The sequence below is a fragment of the Abrus precatorius genome, unplaced genomic scaffold (genome assembly GCF_003935025.1).
Source record: "Abrus precatorius isolate BTA unplaced genomic scaffold, Abrus_2018 Scaffold3, whole genome shotgun sequence".
NCBI lineage: Eukaryota > Viridiplantae > Streptophyta > Magnoliopsida > Fabales > Fabaceae > Abrus > Abrus precatorius.
The window spans coordinates 32,250,176-32,266,298 of NW_020874373.1; the positions used below are offsets into that span (position 1 = coordinate 32,250,176).

Here is a 16,123-nt window from a genome sequence, read left to right on the forward strand (position 1 = left end):
CTATCATTCATACATAAAGCGTGTGATCGGTAAACTTTTTTATAAAAGTTGTGAGGTTCTAACTGTAAATGTAATTAAAATAATTTGTTAAGGTGTGTAATTAGTTAGTTTATATTAAATAATTTAAAAGAGTATATAATATTATATTAATGTAGTATTAAAATTAATTGTTATTTATTTTTTTATACAATTAATTAATTATATAAAAAATAAAATTTCTCTTTAAATTATGTATTTTTTAATATAAAATATATTTAGATAAGAAGGATAAGAAAATAGATAAAAAAAAATAAACACATAAGAATGTTATAAACATGAAGTAAATAAAAGATAATAAAGATATTGATAACTAAAGATTTATTAAGCATATTTAAAAGACCCACCTCTATCGTTAGCGAAACAGAACATAAAAAACGAAAAGGCTGACAGAATTACCTGTAAAATCGTGAGTAGGGGAGAGTTGGGAATCTGAATGCAGAATCGAATGAGGGAACGCCACGTCAAGAGGGCTGATGCAGCGAGAAATGACAGAATTACCCCGATTTGCAACTTGCACTTGATAATGACAAAACAGAGAATGGCAATGGTTTGAAAACTAGACCGTTCCTTGGTGGGAAGAGTGGAAGCAGAGGTGGAAGTTGCTGATTTGATGCACAGATCAAAAGGAGTCAAATATATTGGGCGAGATCCAATATTAATTTATAAATGGGAGGAAGGGTTGTGAGAATTTAAATAAGGAAGAAAAGAGCGAAAAAAAGAGAGAAGAGAAAATGTGTGGGATATTTGCGTATCTGAATTACAACGTGCAGAGAGAGAGAAGTTACATCTTGCAGGTGCTCTTCAATGGCCTCAGAAGATTGGAATATCGCGGTTACGATTCCGCCGGAGTCGCCATCGACGATTCTTCTTCTCACCAATGCTCTTCCAATTGCAATTCCACTCCATCTCCTCCTCTCGTTTTTCGCCGAGAGGGAAACATCGAATCTCTCGTCAAATCCGTTTATCAAGGTCCAATTCATTCCTCTTTTTCTTTTCCCTTTTTGAACGTCGCATCGGTTTCGTATTAGGATTTCACTATACATGCTAATTTCGATTTAACGCGTTGTTTAATTTTTGGTTTTCAATTAATAGAAGTTGGAGAAACAGAACTGAACTTGGAGGAATGCTTTTGCACGCACGCTGGAATTGCGCACACTCGTTGGGCGACTCATGGAGAACCTGCTCCGAGGAACAGCCATCCACAGACGTCTGGTCCAGGAAACGAGTTCTTGGTTGTTCACAATGGAGTTATCACTAATTATGAGGTAACACTGTAACGCTGTGTTGCTTCTGTGAAGTTTCCTTTCGTTTTTATTGTTGTTGCTGTTGTTGTTGTTGTTATTATGTTGTTTATTTATTTATTATTTTTTGTTTGTGTGTTTTCAGGTTTTGAAGGAGACGCTGGTACGACATGGCTTTACCTTTGAATCTGAAACTGACACTGAAGTCATTCCCAAGCTTGCGAAGTATGTTTACGACAAAGCGAATGAGGCAGATGGTAATTTTTGTTGCTGAATCTGCGAAGTCATTTTTTTGGTTTTAAATTATTACATTAGGTTTATGAGGTTAAGGTGTGGATGAATATTGTTGGTTACTGGTGGTTATTTTACATGGAGCAAAAATAGAGTATGATCATTTTGTTGATTTGCATTGTGAAATCTTGTATAATTGGGAAGAGGAAGGAAAGAGGGCGGAGAGGGACAGAGTTTCTACCATTTTAATGCTGCAGGATTTAAATTTTTATGGATAAAAAAAGAGGTACTCGCCCATTTGATGGGATCAATTACATGGATCACTTAATGTCATTCAATTCTATCGTGTATTAGGTGACACTAGGATCCATGATGTTGTTTGGTTCTGTATGTGATAAACCCGCATGCATTGGAGTGTAAATTGATCTGCATTAAATCTGTTGGTGATTCCTCAATATTTGTATTCACACTGAATACAATTGTTATCAGACGTTTATTGTATATGATCTGCCTTTTTTACTTCTCTTAGAGATGTGTGTGTGAATGCCATTATGGGTGATGTTAGCTTGAAGTACTTTTCCAATCATGTTGCAGGTGATCAGGCTGTTACCTTTAGTCAAGTTGTTCTGGAAGTTATGAGGCATCTTGAAGGAGCCTATGCTCTTATTTTCAAAAGTCCACATTATCCTAATGAGTTGATTGCTTGTAAGCGTGGCAGCCCACTGCTGTTAGGTGTTAAAGTAAGTTGAATGCAATTTAATGATTAAGTTTCTTAAGACAGTGATCTATACAGAAACTGATCAGTGAGGGTCTTTCCTGACAATGATTAATATACTTTTTTCTCTTGACTTCGTTAGTGATGCTTCTATTCAGAGAGCTTAAATATCTCTCGAGGAATATGAAAGTCACTTCTCTTGGCACTTGAAAATGGGACACAGCGTATACTGTCTTCTGACTATTAAAAAGCTAGCTATCTAACTAGTATATGCTGTCAAACTCTCGTCTTAAAATGCATAGATTAGGCCTAAGCTTCAGTTTATGCTGCTTAGCTGATGCAGCCATAACAACGATGTTTTAAGATAACTTTCATTTTTACATGGCACAAACATTAGGATGGTTTTGGGTGGTCTGCAAACCTCCAAAGCTCCAACAAACCATTTGCATTAATCCTATCTTGCACTACAGTCCAAAGGAAAGATTCACTCCTAGGACTTCTAAAGGGGGCTAGCAAAAGGCAAGTTTTCTGCATCTAGAAATTTAATAAGAAACTGGAAATAGTCACAGACATAGAGTATGAATGAAGACTGCAGGAGCCAGGAATAGGAAATAGAATAATATCATTTACTAAACCACAAATCCTCCTATTGAGTATTGAATCATCCTCTTTTCACTATGAATGGGCTTAGATTTCTATTGAGTATCTTATAATACTACTGTTTCTAGTTTAATTTATCCATGATTAATGGATATTTAGTGAAGGTGAAGATTTTCTGATTGACAATGATTGAAGTAATTACTGCTTTAATTTCAGGAATTGACAGAAAATAAGGACAATGGTTCAGCATTTGAGGATAGCAAATTCCTGTCAAAAGATGGACAGCCCAAAGAACTCTTTTTGTCCAGTGATGCCAATGCAGTGGTTGAGCACACAAAGAAAGTGCTGGTTATTGAGGATGGTGAAGTAGTTCATCTCAAGGTGCATACTGTACCTTCTCTTTTTAATGTAGCACTTGAAAGATTATGCCGTTTTTATGTCCATTACTGAAACAGTAATCCGACTATGGCAACAAATATTTCCGTTAGAATGCATTCCTTTTATGGATTGTTTTAATGATTTTTTAGCAGACCACTTCACCTATCCCTTGCACTGTTCCCTTTGTTGCAGAATGAGATCATTCATTGCTACTAAATGCTTTGCATATGGTGAATGAATTTGTGTGCCAGCTGTTTTATTGTTTATTAATCAGGTCAATTTGAAAAAAAAAAAAGTGTTTTTATATAGAAATGGTTTTGTCAGGATGGTGGGGTTTCTATTTTGAAGTTTGAGAATGACAAGGTAGAACGCAGTGCTTCTCTTTCCAGAACTTCTTCAGTGTGCCGTGCATTATCTGTTCTTGAGATGGAGGTTGAGCAAATCAATAAAGGTCATTATGAGCATTATATGCAGAAGGAAATTCATGAGCAACCAGAATCTCTAACAACCACAATGAGGGGGAGGCTTATACAACGAGGATCTAATAAATCCAAGTCTGTTCTATTGGGCGGACTGAAGGATCACCTTAAAACAATTAGGCGAAGTAGAAGGATAGTTTTCATTGGTTGTGGTACAAGTTATAATGCTGCTTTGGCAGCTAGGCCCATCTTGGAAGAACTTTCTGGTCAGCGCTGCATGACTAAAATTTTTTTTTGCAAGTTTTGCTGATTAAAATTGGTCCAATCCTTACAATGTTGTATTTTATACATTAAATTATAGGTATTCCTGTTACTATGGAAATTGCCAGTGATTTATTGGATCGGGAGGGACTAATATATCGAGAAGATACAGCTGTTTTTGTTAGTCAATCTGGTGAAACTGCAGATACTTTACTTGCACTGCAATATGCTTTAGACAATGGTGCATTATGTGTTGGAATAACAAACACTGTTGGTAGTGCAATAGCAAGGAATACACATTGTGGTGTTCATATAAATGCTGGTGCTGAGATTGGTGTGGCAAGTACCAAGGTAAATGTTGCACTTGAAGGATGTTTTCTTCATTTCATTTTATATTTTCTTATTATTGGTTTACCAATGGTTTACTTACACATCTATAACTATTATAGGCATACACCAGTCAAATAGTAGTGATGGTCATGTTAGCTCTTGCAATAGGTGGCGACACAATTTCCAATCAAGCCAGAAGAGAAGCTATTATAGATGGTCTTTTTGACCTGCCAAGTGAGTTTCTGTTGGCCAAGCATCTTACAGAAATTGGGCACATGTTGCAGTGTCTGGTTAATCCAACATGTCCTGTTAGAGTAAAATTTTCTGATGATTAGATCTTCATGCTAGGGTGAATATGATGGCTACTTGGTAGGTCAATAGGATTTAAATGAATGTTTCAAGATTAATCATTACTACTAATATATCAATGATGATAATGACAGTAAATAAGAGTAAAGACTAAATTTGGCACTAAAATACTGGGAAACACTAAAAAAATATGCACGAGAGATTTAAATTTGCACACTTTTAGTCTTAAAATATAATGCTGAACATATTAAAATTGTTGAGTTCATTACATCCAGAGACTCTAATTTATGAAAAACAAGACTGGTGGATTTTTTTAAAAATAAAATTAGAACTTGCACGCATCTAACATTGTGTGTTCCACACAGGTTTCACAAAATATTTTGATGAAATAATTGTGTAAAAAATAGTGATACTGTAAACATTTATATACGCTGACAATATATCAAATGTTAACTTGTAAACTAATATTCTACCATAAATTAATGGTGGAGATGATGACATTGGTCATAATAGTAGCACTAGAAGAACTAGTGATGGAAGATATGGTGAAAGTAGTGGCCATGATTGCAGAAACAGTGGTGTCAGTGGAGGCAGAAACTAATAGCCATATACCATACATGTTAAGAGAATATTGTGAGGTGGAAATCTAGAACACCAAGGGGTGCTTGGAATGGAGTGACTTTTCCTCTTCCTAAACTTTCTATTACCAAAAAAATTAAGAAATTAGAATCTTCAGGAATTCTAGACAACTTTCAATGAAGCTAAAATCTTCTTTTTTTTAAAGAGGAATTTTTCAAAATACTGTACCAAATGCTTCATTACTCAGGGCTGTTGTAGAAGTAATCTAATTAAAATGTTGGATTGCAGATAAAGTTAGAGAGGTGTTGAAGCTTGATCTGGAGATGAAGGATCTAGCAAAATTGTTGATTGCTGAGCAGTCTCTTCTTGTCTTTGGGAGAGGATACAACTATGCAACTGCTCTTGAGGGAGCTTTGAAAGTAAAGGAAGTGGCACTTATGCATAGTGAAGGGATACTTGCTGGTGAAATGAAGCATGGTCCTTTGGCATTAGTGGATGAAAATCTTCCGATTTTTGTTGTAGCTACACGTGATACTGGCTTCAGGTTGGTTGTGACTACTGAGTAGCTTTATTGGAATTTAGGAGTTTGATATTAACATCTTATATCTTTGACAGCAAACAACAGTCTGTTATTCAGCAACTTCATGCCCGCAAAGGTCGCTTGATAGTTATGTGTTCTAAAGGGGATGCTGCTTCTGTATGCCCCAATGAATATTGTAGGGTAATTGAAGTTCCACAGGTTGAAGACTGTCTTCAACCTGTGATTAATGTGGTTCCGTTACAGGTATATGCAAATTTTGCAGTTCTATTTCCTTGTCACCTAAAAATCTTAGTAGGCTTAGCTGCTTTTTACGTATTGCACCAATGAAGATTTGTATCTCTTATATATTTCAACAAATTATTTATTTCCCATGCAGTTATTGGCATATCATCTCACTGTACTCAGGGGATTTAATGTCGATCAGCCACGTAATCTTGCCAAGAGTGTCACCACGCAATAAAGAAGTTTGTTGACTTTTTACACCCCGCACCACGCAAGAAAAAGTTTGTTGACTGCCCTTTATTTCTTTGAATCTGACAAAAAATAATATCAAGGCCATCGAAAAGCTTCCCTTGCTCTGAGACATGACATGGCATATTACCGCAATGTAAATTAATAGGTGTAGGCTTACTGGTGGATCTACAACCCACCTTCTTACCAGTCAGAATAGACAACCATCATTTCCTGAGGTATTTTATGTATTTGTTTTTTATGATCATATGTTTTTTTTTGTTTTTTTTTGGGTTCAACTTATGTGTATTTTATTTGTAAAATCGCGTGTCTTGGTTGCTTTGAGCTCAGTAGCAATTCCGGAATCGCAAACTGATCGGGTATCGTAGTTCGATGAAATCATTTATAGCATAACATGGTCTTAAATTTAGTGGAATTAATAAAAGCACGGTGGCGAAACAGTACGAGTTTTACAAATATGCACCATGAAATAGTCATTGATTTTGGCCAACAAGATATTTAGCATTAGATGAGTTGAGGAACATAAAAAAAAAGCCTAAATTACATTTTTTTAATGTAGAAAATAAAACCTATATTAAATTTGGTTACAGTTGAAATATGTATGATAACACCACAATTTAAGGCCACGTAACTCATGCAGAACTTGGCACTTTTGATCACCTATAGTAATTTTTTACTAACTGAACACGTGTAAATCCATCGAAAAGGCATTGGTATGGAGGTTAATTCTTTTTCTGGGGGGTATATAGCAGATTGGTTAACATATTTGTGCATTAAAAGTATTTATTTTAGATATAGAAATCCGCATATATACATACATACACACACACATATATATGTGTGTGTGTGTGTGTGTGGTGAAATGGCTGTCAAAAAAAGATGAAGTTTAAATGTAATTTTTTAAAAAAGTATTAATGTTTATTAATCAAAATTTAAATTTTATTTCAATAATGTTATGATATTAAATACAAAAATGATTTATCTATCATATGCAAACTTACATAGATTCAGTCTCATTAATTATATAAATTTTTAATAAATTAAAAAAAGAGATTATTGAAAATGAAAATAATAAAGAAGAGAGAGAAAAGTATAGATAAATCAGATACAAAAATTCTATTAAATTCAAATTCAAATTTTGATTGGTAATCAATACCAACTACACTTTAAACAACATAATATAAGCTTTGTTAAGAAAAATCAATGTATACACTGTAGCCTACTAATGTATGTTCAGTTGAGGCAGCCCTGAACTTAGAAAGGTGCCAAATCATTGAAGTGACAAAATGAAGTTCACTTATAGTTTCGTCTTCGGCAGCAGTGTTTTAAATCTATACTTTCATTCATTGAAGCGTAAAGTATAAAAAATTCCATTTCGCTCTACACTAATGTATTGTTCTTTGTAGAACCATGCCAAAATGTAATTGGGAATTAGAATATCTCGCGGAATAACCATTGATTTTGATAGTTCGAAATCAGAAATAGTCGCTGAAAATACCAAAATTCCTGAAACATTGCCATAGAAACACAAACTAGTACTGACAATATAATTGTAGAAATAAGGAGTATTATTAGTTATAATAGAAGAACCACCTAATATAGTATGTTGGATTTCATCATAATAGTTGAGTCTAACATTACACAAGGCTGAAACACGTGTATGCAAAAACAGCAAGACCAAAATACAGATATCAAAACCTTGGTATATTAGCAAAACTAACCCAACCCGACAGCCCTGTGCCTCGCAGATTTTGCCAAAACCATTTTTGCCAAAACCGTAGACTTGCTGACCACCAAAATTGTCATTCTTTGTCTGAGAGTCGAGACAGGCGATTGATTCAATCCAAACAGAAAAGAAACGAGAAAGAACTGCACTGTACAGAAAAAATAGATATCCATAACAAGACCAACCAGTGTCACTGACTGATCTGAGCTAATATGTAATGCAGCAACGTTCCTCCCAGCTTCTCTACCAAGCAGCCCTCAGCACCCCATTCCCATCAGAACTAACCTGAATAAATAATCATAACTTTCATAAATACCCAAAAAATAAACAATCATAACTTTCATAAACTCAATATACCCAAATACAAAATCATATTTTTCAGATACCCAAAAAAACACAAATTCAGATACCCAAATAACAAAAGTCATAAATTTCAACCATCCCACAAGGAAACCTTATAAATTTCAGATACCCAAAAGAGAAAAAATCGAAAATTCGTTAGAAGGATGATAAACCTGGGGTTTGCAATCAGGGGGGTCTTCAAAGAGGGACAAAGAGAATTGCTTATCAGCAACACCAACATCAAAATGAATGAGACCAGAGCTAGGGAGATCAACACGAATTCCCTTTACGGGGAACCACAGGAAAAGCTCCTGAGCAGACACACCGGATAATTTCCCGATCCGACCATAACCGAGGGTACCCCTAATGTTGGAATCATAGTGCACCTCGTTCTCGAACTTGGCGTTGCAAGGTTGCTCCATCTTCACCTCGAATTCACCACTGCTACTGTTAATCGAATACTTCACAATTCCCTTTGGAAGAAGCCCTACGGGAAGCCCTTTCGCACGAAGCTCTTCGTATATCGTTGTTGAATTTGAACCACTCGCCACCACCCACAAACGCGACAAGGTTACAGCAACAATTAATGGCAAAATCGAACCCCCACCGGCTATACCCATCATCGATTTGGAATTTTCTTTTCTTCAAGAGAAGAATGAGCCGAAAGTTTCCAATTTGAAGAACCAGTCTTGGTGCTTTTCTTTTCCTTTATTTACCTGATTATGAATAAATTGCGTTTTTCAATTTGTTATTTTTCAATGTCCAATTATATACGGACTAGGGTTGTTTTTTTCGTTACGTTATCACGGGCCGTTTACAACTGAAAACAAACACAAAGCACCAGTCTATCAAAACAAAATTCAGTTAAGTTAACAAAGTTCTTAAATTAAAAATAACAAATACTAATGAAATAACAAAGTATCTTAATTTATTACTTTTGGTCTTCGAAAATATATTTTTTTTAGTTCGTGTAAAAATTTTATTAATTTTCAATTTCTATATTTAATTAAAATAATGTGATTTTAGACTTTGTCAAAGATTAAAAATATATAATTTTAGTAAATGAAAACTTATCTAATTCTAAACCAAATTTCATTTATCGTCTTAAATTTGTAAATATTCACCTTTACATATTAAATTTGAGTATCAATGTTTCTTATATTATCTTCTTTCTCGATATACTTAATCTCATAACTAATTAGTAAGAATGTTGTTTTAATTTTTCATTTTTTTAAATTAAAAATTCTCATAAAAAAAAAAACTACCAACTAGAAGATAAGATTGCCCATTCATTTGTAATCACGTTTAGAATGAACTTGTATTTGGTGATTGGTATACTTTAGTTAATTAGTTAATATTTAAATTGGCTTAATTTAGCTAAATTAAAAAGTTGTTGACTACATATAAAAAGAATCCAATAACAAATCAAAATTGGATTGAATTAAATTTATAATTAAATTAAATTGATGCAATTATGTGTTATTATTTTATGCTTTATGAATCATAAAATGTTTTAAACAGACAATTTACTTTTAAATAGTAAGCTTATTTTCTAACTAAATGCTACATTATTATATAGTTAATGATTTTGCACATATTACTTATTTAGCTAATTTATATAATTTCTATCACCTTTTTAATATTTGGTAATTGGGCAGGGAATAAAAAGCCTAAACAACGAGACAAAAACACAAGCTAATGTGGGGGGAGAAAAAAGAAAAGCAGGAACAGCATCCTTACATCGATCCCCAACTTGGTTGGATTTTAAAATATTTTAGTCTTGTCTTATTTTTTTAATATTCGTACTTTACTTTTATCATCTCATAGGTGAGTGACGCTAATGTTCCCAAGCATTATTCCAAAATTGAGATGAAGGTTAAGTTCAGTATTAATAGTACTTCACATTTCACCTAATTATGACCACTTCTTCCTTATTGAGAATAAGGAATCATTTTATCACCCGTATAATAAAAACTTGAAAGCAATGATATTCCCCACTAAAATCCTGAACAATAAGAAACCAAAAGAATAAGATAAAATTACTGAACATAATTTGGATTAAATGCTCCCCCACCCTTATAAAATAAAAAGAAAAAACAAAAGACTTAAAATGATTCAGTCACATTAACTTGTTTGAAAGTTGAAACAAAAAAAGTTCACTAGAACACAGTGCAATCATGTGAAAGTGAAAAAAAAATGAAAAAAAAATTAAAAATTAAAACCATTATAAACTAGTAATTCTTCTCAACTGTACCATCCCAATTCAGAACAAAATCTTCCTACACTTTCTCTACCTTGAGGGGGAGGGGTAGATGATGATGAGCCTCACACTTCAACTAACAAGCCTGCAGATTTTCATCCATCTATTTGAATACTCCAAGAGCTCTAAGGTTCAATCACAAATAGGGGCTGCAAAGAAACAAAATAAATCATACATATAACAATGAGCAAGTGAATTTTATTTGTGAATTATAAATTTGGAGGGCCTAGAATATACTTACAGTGTCAACGCTTACAGACTTCCCATCTTCTGCAAGGATTTCAACTATAGTTCCTGACTGATCAGCCTGTATAGTACACAAATTTATAGTTCAAGATAGTAGAGAAAATCCACAGGATTGTCAAGACAAAAAAACTAGTAAGAGTCATACATTTCTTATTTTTTATTTACATCTTATAGTTGCAAACTAAGTTACAACTCAAATTTGAGCTTATACATATTTTTTTTAATGAAAGGTTTATTGTATGGAAATGTCAACCGTAATGCATTCTTAAACAATTTAGTAAGTATAGGCACTTCACTGTTGGTTACATCTCCATAAAAAGATTGAAGTGTAGCTAGTTTGAACTAATATAATAAGAGTTGTGTCCAATTTATTTCACAAGCTATTTTCTCGTTTAGTATGAATTAAGGATACGCTACTAACAGGATTCTTTGCTTTTTATATTTTGAGTAAACATCATTACTATATGTGTGTGTGAAGAACCAGTATCTTCAGAAAAATTAAACACGTTAAAAAACTTGTGAAACTGCAAGCAAGAAGTTTATAAATACACTGAAAATCCTACAATGCTAACTAATACTGACAAAGTTATTCATGTATGAGATACCAAGACTACTGCAGGAGGGAACTATTAAAGAGAGGATGAGCGAAGATTACCAAAAAGGAGAACAAAAATAACAAAGATGCCACAAAGCAAAAGATCAACCTATGTACTCCCTCTTTCCTCTTTTGCATGTCTCATTCAACTTTTCCCATGATTTGAGGAATATTTTACTTTGACATTTTATCAGTAAATTTTACTTTCATTGAGAAAAGGTGCTACTTTCAAACAATTTCACTGTCATGAGAGGAATTGGGATAACGTAGTAAATTCAAAATCATAAATTTCAAATGGAAACAAACATATAATCCTAAAATATTAGCAAAACAAAGTGAATGATGTAACACAGATGGTGATAGTATCAGAAAGCAACTTTCAGCTTGCTTTTAAGGACACTTAGACTATGTTTGGTAAAGGTAGCTTGGAGCTTATTTAGGAGTCAACAGAAGTAAGGGACCACTGAATTGCACCAATAGTGGGAGACTAAGAGTAGAAGAAGCAATATAATAGTGTGCTGGAACAAAGGTAAGGAGACAGCACATCTGCTATCAGAGGAGGCAGAGAACAGAAAACAACATGGGGCTTCTTTTTCTCCAATATTATGTGCCTAGAGAGAATTGCACAATTCAGTCACAGAACTACAATTCACGGTGCGATTTGTACAATTCAGATGCGATACAGACCATTCATGTTGCAATTCAGGAACAAAAATGATATACTGCATGATCCATATCACTGCTGCTTTGTGTCGCAATACTGATAACACTGGTTTTCATGGCGTCATCCTAGTGCTCTTCAAAAGGTTTCTTTGAGATTTTTCCTTGTTAGACAAACAAAGGAGTTGGAAAGCACTTTTGTATAAGAAGAATGCTATTTTGATGCTTTACTTTCAAAATTTTTATTATTACTGAGTGATATTCTGTGTGGGCACCATTAAATAACTTAATCCATTTTCAATTTGTGGGACCAGCATGGGATTTCACCCAAAATAGTGTTAAAAAGTGTCAAAAGTGTGTGCCAGCATTTTTATTGTATTAAGGCTTTATTCTTCCCTTCTTTAGTTCCAGTTGTTGTTCTATCCAAGGAGGACACAATATCCTCCTTCGAACCTCCTCCTTCCTTCCTTCCAATGATATTCTTCTATCCAAACATCTTCCACTGGTTTGACTATCTCTAATTGCCCTTCCACATGTTCTATCCAGTTTCTAGAAGTCATTATACAGTTCATACTACATGTTCTATCCAGCAAACTAACAGAAAAAGACTTAAAAAATTTATTCTATGACAGGCTTGAAGAGGGAAATGGGAAAGGGAAATCTGCAATCAGGATCCAATCAACACTCTACTCTCCATTTGAGCATCCTTGCTTTTCAATTTCCATTGGCTCAATTTACTTAGTAAGATGGTCAAAATGCATTGCATATGTGCTAATAACCTTTATTTTTACTTTCCATTTTCACCCATTGCTAACCATTAATTGAGAATTAAAGGAAGACTTACTTGGCAGAAAAGAATCTCGTATATTTTGAGAATTGAGATTTATATTTTATACTAATAAATGCTTTATATCAAATAAATAAACGTTAAGTAATATAAAATGTTTTATACTAATTATGAGGATAGAGAAAAGGAAAATGCTACTACCTTTAGTAAAACTAACCTCGTTCCCTGGTGCTCTAGAGCACTATGATGCAAACAGAAATGATAAGAGGCAGTAAATACATGACAAATAAGTGCACCTTATAAAGGCATGACATACTAGAATTGAATCCACCATTATAACCAACAGTTACCAAATAAAAAATAAAAAGAATATAACACCTTTGAACTTACCTCTATTTCATTCATCAATTTCATTGCCTCAATGATGCATACAACTTGCCCTTTTTTTACTTTGTCTCCAGCCTAAAGAAAGAGTATGTTCACATAAGTGTGCAAAGAAGCATGATACAAAATTATAAAACTATATGAAAGATAAGAAGATCTACCTTCACAAATGGAGGTTCACCGGGAGCAGGACTTCGGTAGAATGTCCCTGCCATGGGGCTTTTAAGAGGTGCATGTGATGATTTAGCTGACTTGACAGCAGGGGGAGAGGTTGATGGAGTAGGTGCAGGACGGGCTGAAGTAGGTGTTGGCATAGATGCTGGTGCCACAGGCGGCATCGCTAGTGAAGGAGGTGAATACGCTGTCACAGGTTGAAGAGGAGATTGTAGTTGAGGCATAGCCTCCTTTTTCCTGATTGTTACTTCACAATCAAGCTGCTTCAGCTTCAACTCCACAATGTCTCTTGAATCAACAAGCCTGCAGGAGAAAGTTTGACAGAAAGGTTTCCAATAATGTTGTGAAAAGCTTATATATTGGTTACAGTTTTGTTAACCTCAACCTTCAACATTGAGTTTAAGTATTCAAAAATAGTAAATTTTTATTGAAAAAGAAAGTATAATAAATGTAATAAACACTTCATTTATCATAATTCTGAAGCATTTGCTTACTTGACAAGATTTGCAACTTGAGCAATAAACTGAGAGACTGATTCTTGAGTTGCCAAGACAGAAGAAGATGGTTCAGTTGAAGGTTTCGCAGGTGGTTCCTCATCTGATTTGGCTTTGATTGGAGGCGCAGCATTGGAGGAACCATCAAGGGCAACCTTCTTGAAGCCAAAAGATGAGACCAAATGGAGCATAAACACACAAAGGGAGTAAATTTTAACAACTTCATAGTTTGTAATACACGTGCAATTGTGCATGTATTATCACAAATTCACAATCCTTTTTGCTTCCATTGTGCACTCTCCATTCATTCTAGAGAAGTAAAATTAAAATTTGAAATAAAAAACATATATGCAGTGTGAAAAGGAAGAGCTTTTACCTCGTGTAATTGGGCCTTAACCCTTGTGCACAATACCAAATTACCAGGGGAGCATCCCTACACATATACACAGAAAGACAAATAAGTAATGTCACAACTCACAACTAAATGAACTAAAAAATTTTAAGTATTTCGGTCTGGGTTTTATAGCATGGGGTATATAATATATACCGATTTTTCTAACATAACAAATACATAGTAAAAAATTATAACATCTAATAACATACATTGAATTCAATAACTTTTAATATAAATTTATTATTCATAAATTTTCTTCAACGTGTTATAAAAAAATCAAATACAACAGAAGTTTGTAATTGGGGAGATTATTACATGGAAAATGGTAGGCAGAGAAAGGAGAAAAGTAATGAATTGAAACGAAGGAAGAGAAACCTTGGAATTGGTGAAAAAGCGGAGGGTGTTGGGTTTGGGAGAGTTTGAGGAATGAGAGAGGCGCAAATTAGTGGCAGCTTTGGTGACAGCAACAGTGGCAGGTGATGTCGAAGCCAACGAGGATGCCATGTCTGATTTCTCAAACTCGAAAACACTTCTCACTCAGGGTTCGGAGAGAGAAACGCAAAGGGTGTTCGATGAAACCAAGAGAGAGAAAGTGTGTGTGTGTGTGTGTGTGTGAAACTGAAACAGGAAGAAACACACGGCACATGGATAATCCAATGCTTCTACTTCTACAAACCTTTGCTTCTTTTACCTCTCACGTGCACATATCATTCGCTTTTTCTATTATTATTATTACTTATAGGGTCAATTATACACTATTCATTCCCTGTAGTTCACACTTCTATAAAGTATCAACTAATCCTTATATTTTAAAAAAAAGTACATTTTACTATCTATCCAAATATTTTGTTACGGTTAATTTCATTTAATTTATGTTTTAATCCTACTATAATAATAATATTCACGATAAAAAATACTAAATTATAACAAAATGTTTATAACTAAAATATTAATTATTTTAAATATAAAAAATAATTCATAAAATATATTGAATATATATTTTAACAAATTATAATTTTAAAGAGATTAAATAATCTAAATTTAAGTATCGTAATTAGATAATTATGCAATTTTTATATAGATCTAACGTTTAATTAAATTTATATTTTTTATATAATATATTAACTTATATAATAATTTTTTAAAAATATTTTTATATAAAATAAAACATTTATTATATTTAAAATGTGAAATTTACATTATTACTTAAAATTTTAAAAGATTAATTTTATTATATGAATAAATTTATAAATTTTTATCATAATATAAATAAACAATTTTTATATATTAACTCAAAATCTAATTAGTTAGTTACTTTCTTTATCAAATACATAAAAGAATATATATATATATATATATATATATATATATATATAAACATATTTAATATTTTTTTATCATATTATATCAACTTAAAAAAATTAATATATTTAAATATTTTTTTAACTATAATAAAGAGTCTTTATTTTATATAAATCGTTCTTAATAATTTTTATTGATTTATAAATTTATCAAATCAATAAATTTTATTAACAAGTATATATAATCTTAAATCATAAATAATATTTAACTTAAATATATAAATTTTTAATATTTTTAAAATTTATAATTTTTTTATTCGATGATAATTTTTATTTTATTTTAGATAAATTTACTATTTTTTTAATTAAAATATATTTTAAATTTTTATACTTAATATTTATATATAAATTAATTCTTGTACTTTAAAAAAATTTATATTTTAATCTATGCATAAGTATTTTATTACATGTTAATCTATTGTAATATAATATTGTTGACTCTATTAACAACATAGATGATATTATAAATAATAGAAATCAAAATTTAACAAAACACATGAACTAAAACTTAATTTTTGTAAATATAAAAATTATTTTATAGAAAAGTTATTACGATAAAGATTAAATATATAATTTAACTTTACTT

At 32.5% G+C, this 16,123-nt stretch overlaps 3 protein-coding genes across 9 annotated transcripts; 1 reads left to right on the plus strand and 2 right to left on the minus strand.

Annotated features, from left to right (window-relative positions):
- The first annotated feature begins 607 nt into the window (after positions 1-607).
- Positions 608-10,368, plus strand: LOC113860661 (glutamine--fructose-6-phosphate aminotransferase [isomerizing] 2). 5 transcript variants are annotated; one of them, XM_027493123.1, is made up of 12 exons: positions 608-1,008; positions 1,132-1,304; positions 1,426-1,537; positions 2,106-2,251; positions 3,043-3,207; positions 3,529-3,889; positions 3,985-4,235; positions 4,334-4,448; positions 5,391-5,646; positions 5,718-5,886; positions 6,020-6,147; positions 6,233-6,341. In XM_027493123.1, exons 1-11 carry the CDS (start codon positions 771-773, stop codon positions 6,101-6,103), a joined length of 2,070 nt encoding a protein of 689 aa, XP_027348924.1. In that variant the 5' UTR covers positions 608-770; the 3' UTR covers positions 6,104-6,147; positions 6,233-6,341. The 5 variants fall into 5 exon arrangements, 3 of the variants coding, with proteins under 3 accessions (XP_027348924.1, XP_027348925.1, XP_027348923.1); XR_003504000.1 differs by adding an exon at positions 9,841-10,368 and having other exon boundaries at positions 610-1,008; positions 6,020-6,332; XM_027493124.1 differs by having other exon boundaries at positions 3,679-3,889; positions 6,020-6,434.
- Positions 7,692-8,924, minus strand: LOC113860664. Its single transcript, XM_027493127.1, has 2 exons — positions 8,356-8,924; positions 7,692-8,125 (listed from the first exon to the last, which is right to left on the minus strand). Exons 1-2 carry the CDS (start codon positions 8,803-8,805, stop codon positions 8,084-8,086), a joined length of 492 nt encoding a protein of 163 aa, XP_027348928.1. The 5' UTR covers positions 8,806-8,924; the 3' UTR covers positions 7,692-8,083.
- Positions 10,068-14,832, minus strand: LOC113860663 (biotin carboxyl carrier protein of acetyl-CoA carboxylase, chloroplastic-like). Of its 3 annotated transcripts, XR_003504002.1 has the most exons (8): positions 14,552-14,832; positions 14,159-14,215; positions 13,783-13,937; positions 13,276-13,591; positions 13,121-13,192; positions 12,932-12,971; positions 10,684-10,749; positions 10,291-10,591 (listed from the first exon to the last, which is right to left on the minus strand). XR_003504002.1 is itself a non-coding variant. In XM_027493126.1 (7 exons), the coding sequence occupies exons 1-7, from the start codon at positions 14,678-14,680 to the stop codon at positions 10,568-10,570; spliced, it is 819 nt and encodes a 272-aa protein (XP_027348927.1). In that variant the 5' UTR covers positions 14,681-14,830; the 3' UTR covers positions 10,068-10,567. The 3 variants fall into 3 exon arrangements, 2 of the variants coding, with proteins under 2 accessions (XP_027348927.1, XP_027348926.1); XM_027493126.1 differs by lacking the exon at positions 12,932-12,971 and having other exon boundaries at positions 10,068-10,591; positions 14,552-14,830; XM_027493125.1 differs by lacking the exon at positions 12,932-12,971 and having other exon boundaries at positions 10,182-10,591; positions 13,783-13,940.
- Between the last annotated feature and the right edge of the window lie 1,291 nt (positions 14,833-16,123).

Excerpts from the sequence above, each read along its gene's own strand:
- LOC113860663 (XM_027493125.1), bottom strand. The coding sequence starts at position 14,680 with ATGGCATCCTCGTTGGCTTCGACATCACCTGCCACTGTTGCTGTCACC. Across the intron at positions 14,216-14,551 it reads GCTTTTTCACCAATTCCAAG|GGATGCTCCCCTGGTAATTT; the intron begins GTTTCTCTTCCT and ends GTATATGTGTAG. Across the intron at positions 13,941-14,158 it reads TTAAGGCCCAATTACACGAG|AAGGTTGCCCTTGATGGTTC; the intron begins GTAAAAGCTCTT and ends TTTGGCTTCAAG.
- LOC113860664 (XM_027493127.1), bottom strand. The coding sequence starts at position 8,805 with ATGATGGGTATAGCCGGTGGGGGTTCGATTTTGCCATTAATTGTTGCT. Across the intron at positions 8,126-8,355 it reads CCCCTGATTGCAAACCCCAG|GTTAGTTCTGATGGGAATGG; the intron begins GTTTATCATCCT and ends TTATTTATTCAG.
- LOC113860661 (XM_027493123.1), top strand. The coding sequence starts at position 771 with ATGTGTGGGATATTTGCGTATCTGAATTACAACGTGCAGAGAGAGAGA. Across the intron at positions 1,009-1,131 it reads CGTCAAATCCGTTTATCAAG|AAGTTGGAGAAACAGAACTG; the intron begins GTCCAATTCATT and ends TTCAATTAATAG. Across the intron at positions 3,208-3,528 it reads GTGAAGTAGTTCATCTCAAG|GATGGTGGGGTTTCTATTTT; the intron begins GTGCATACTGTA and ends TGGTTTTGTCAG.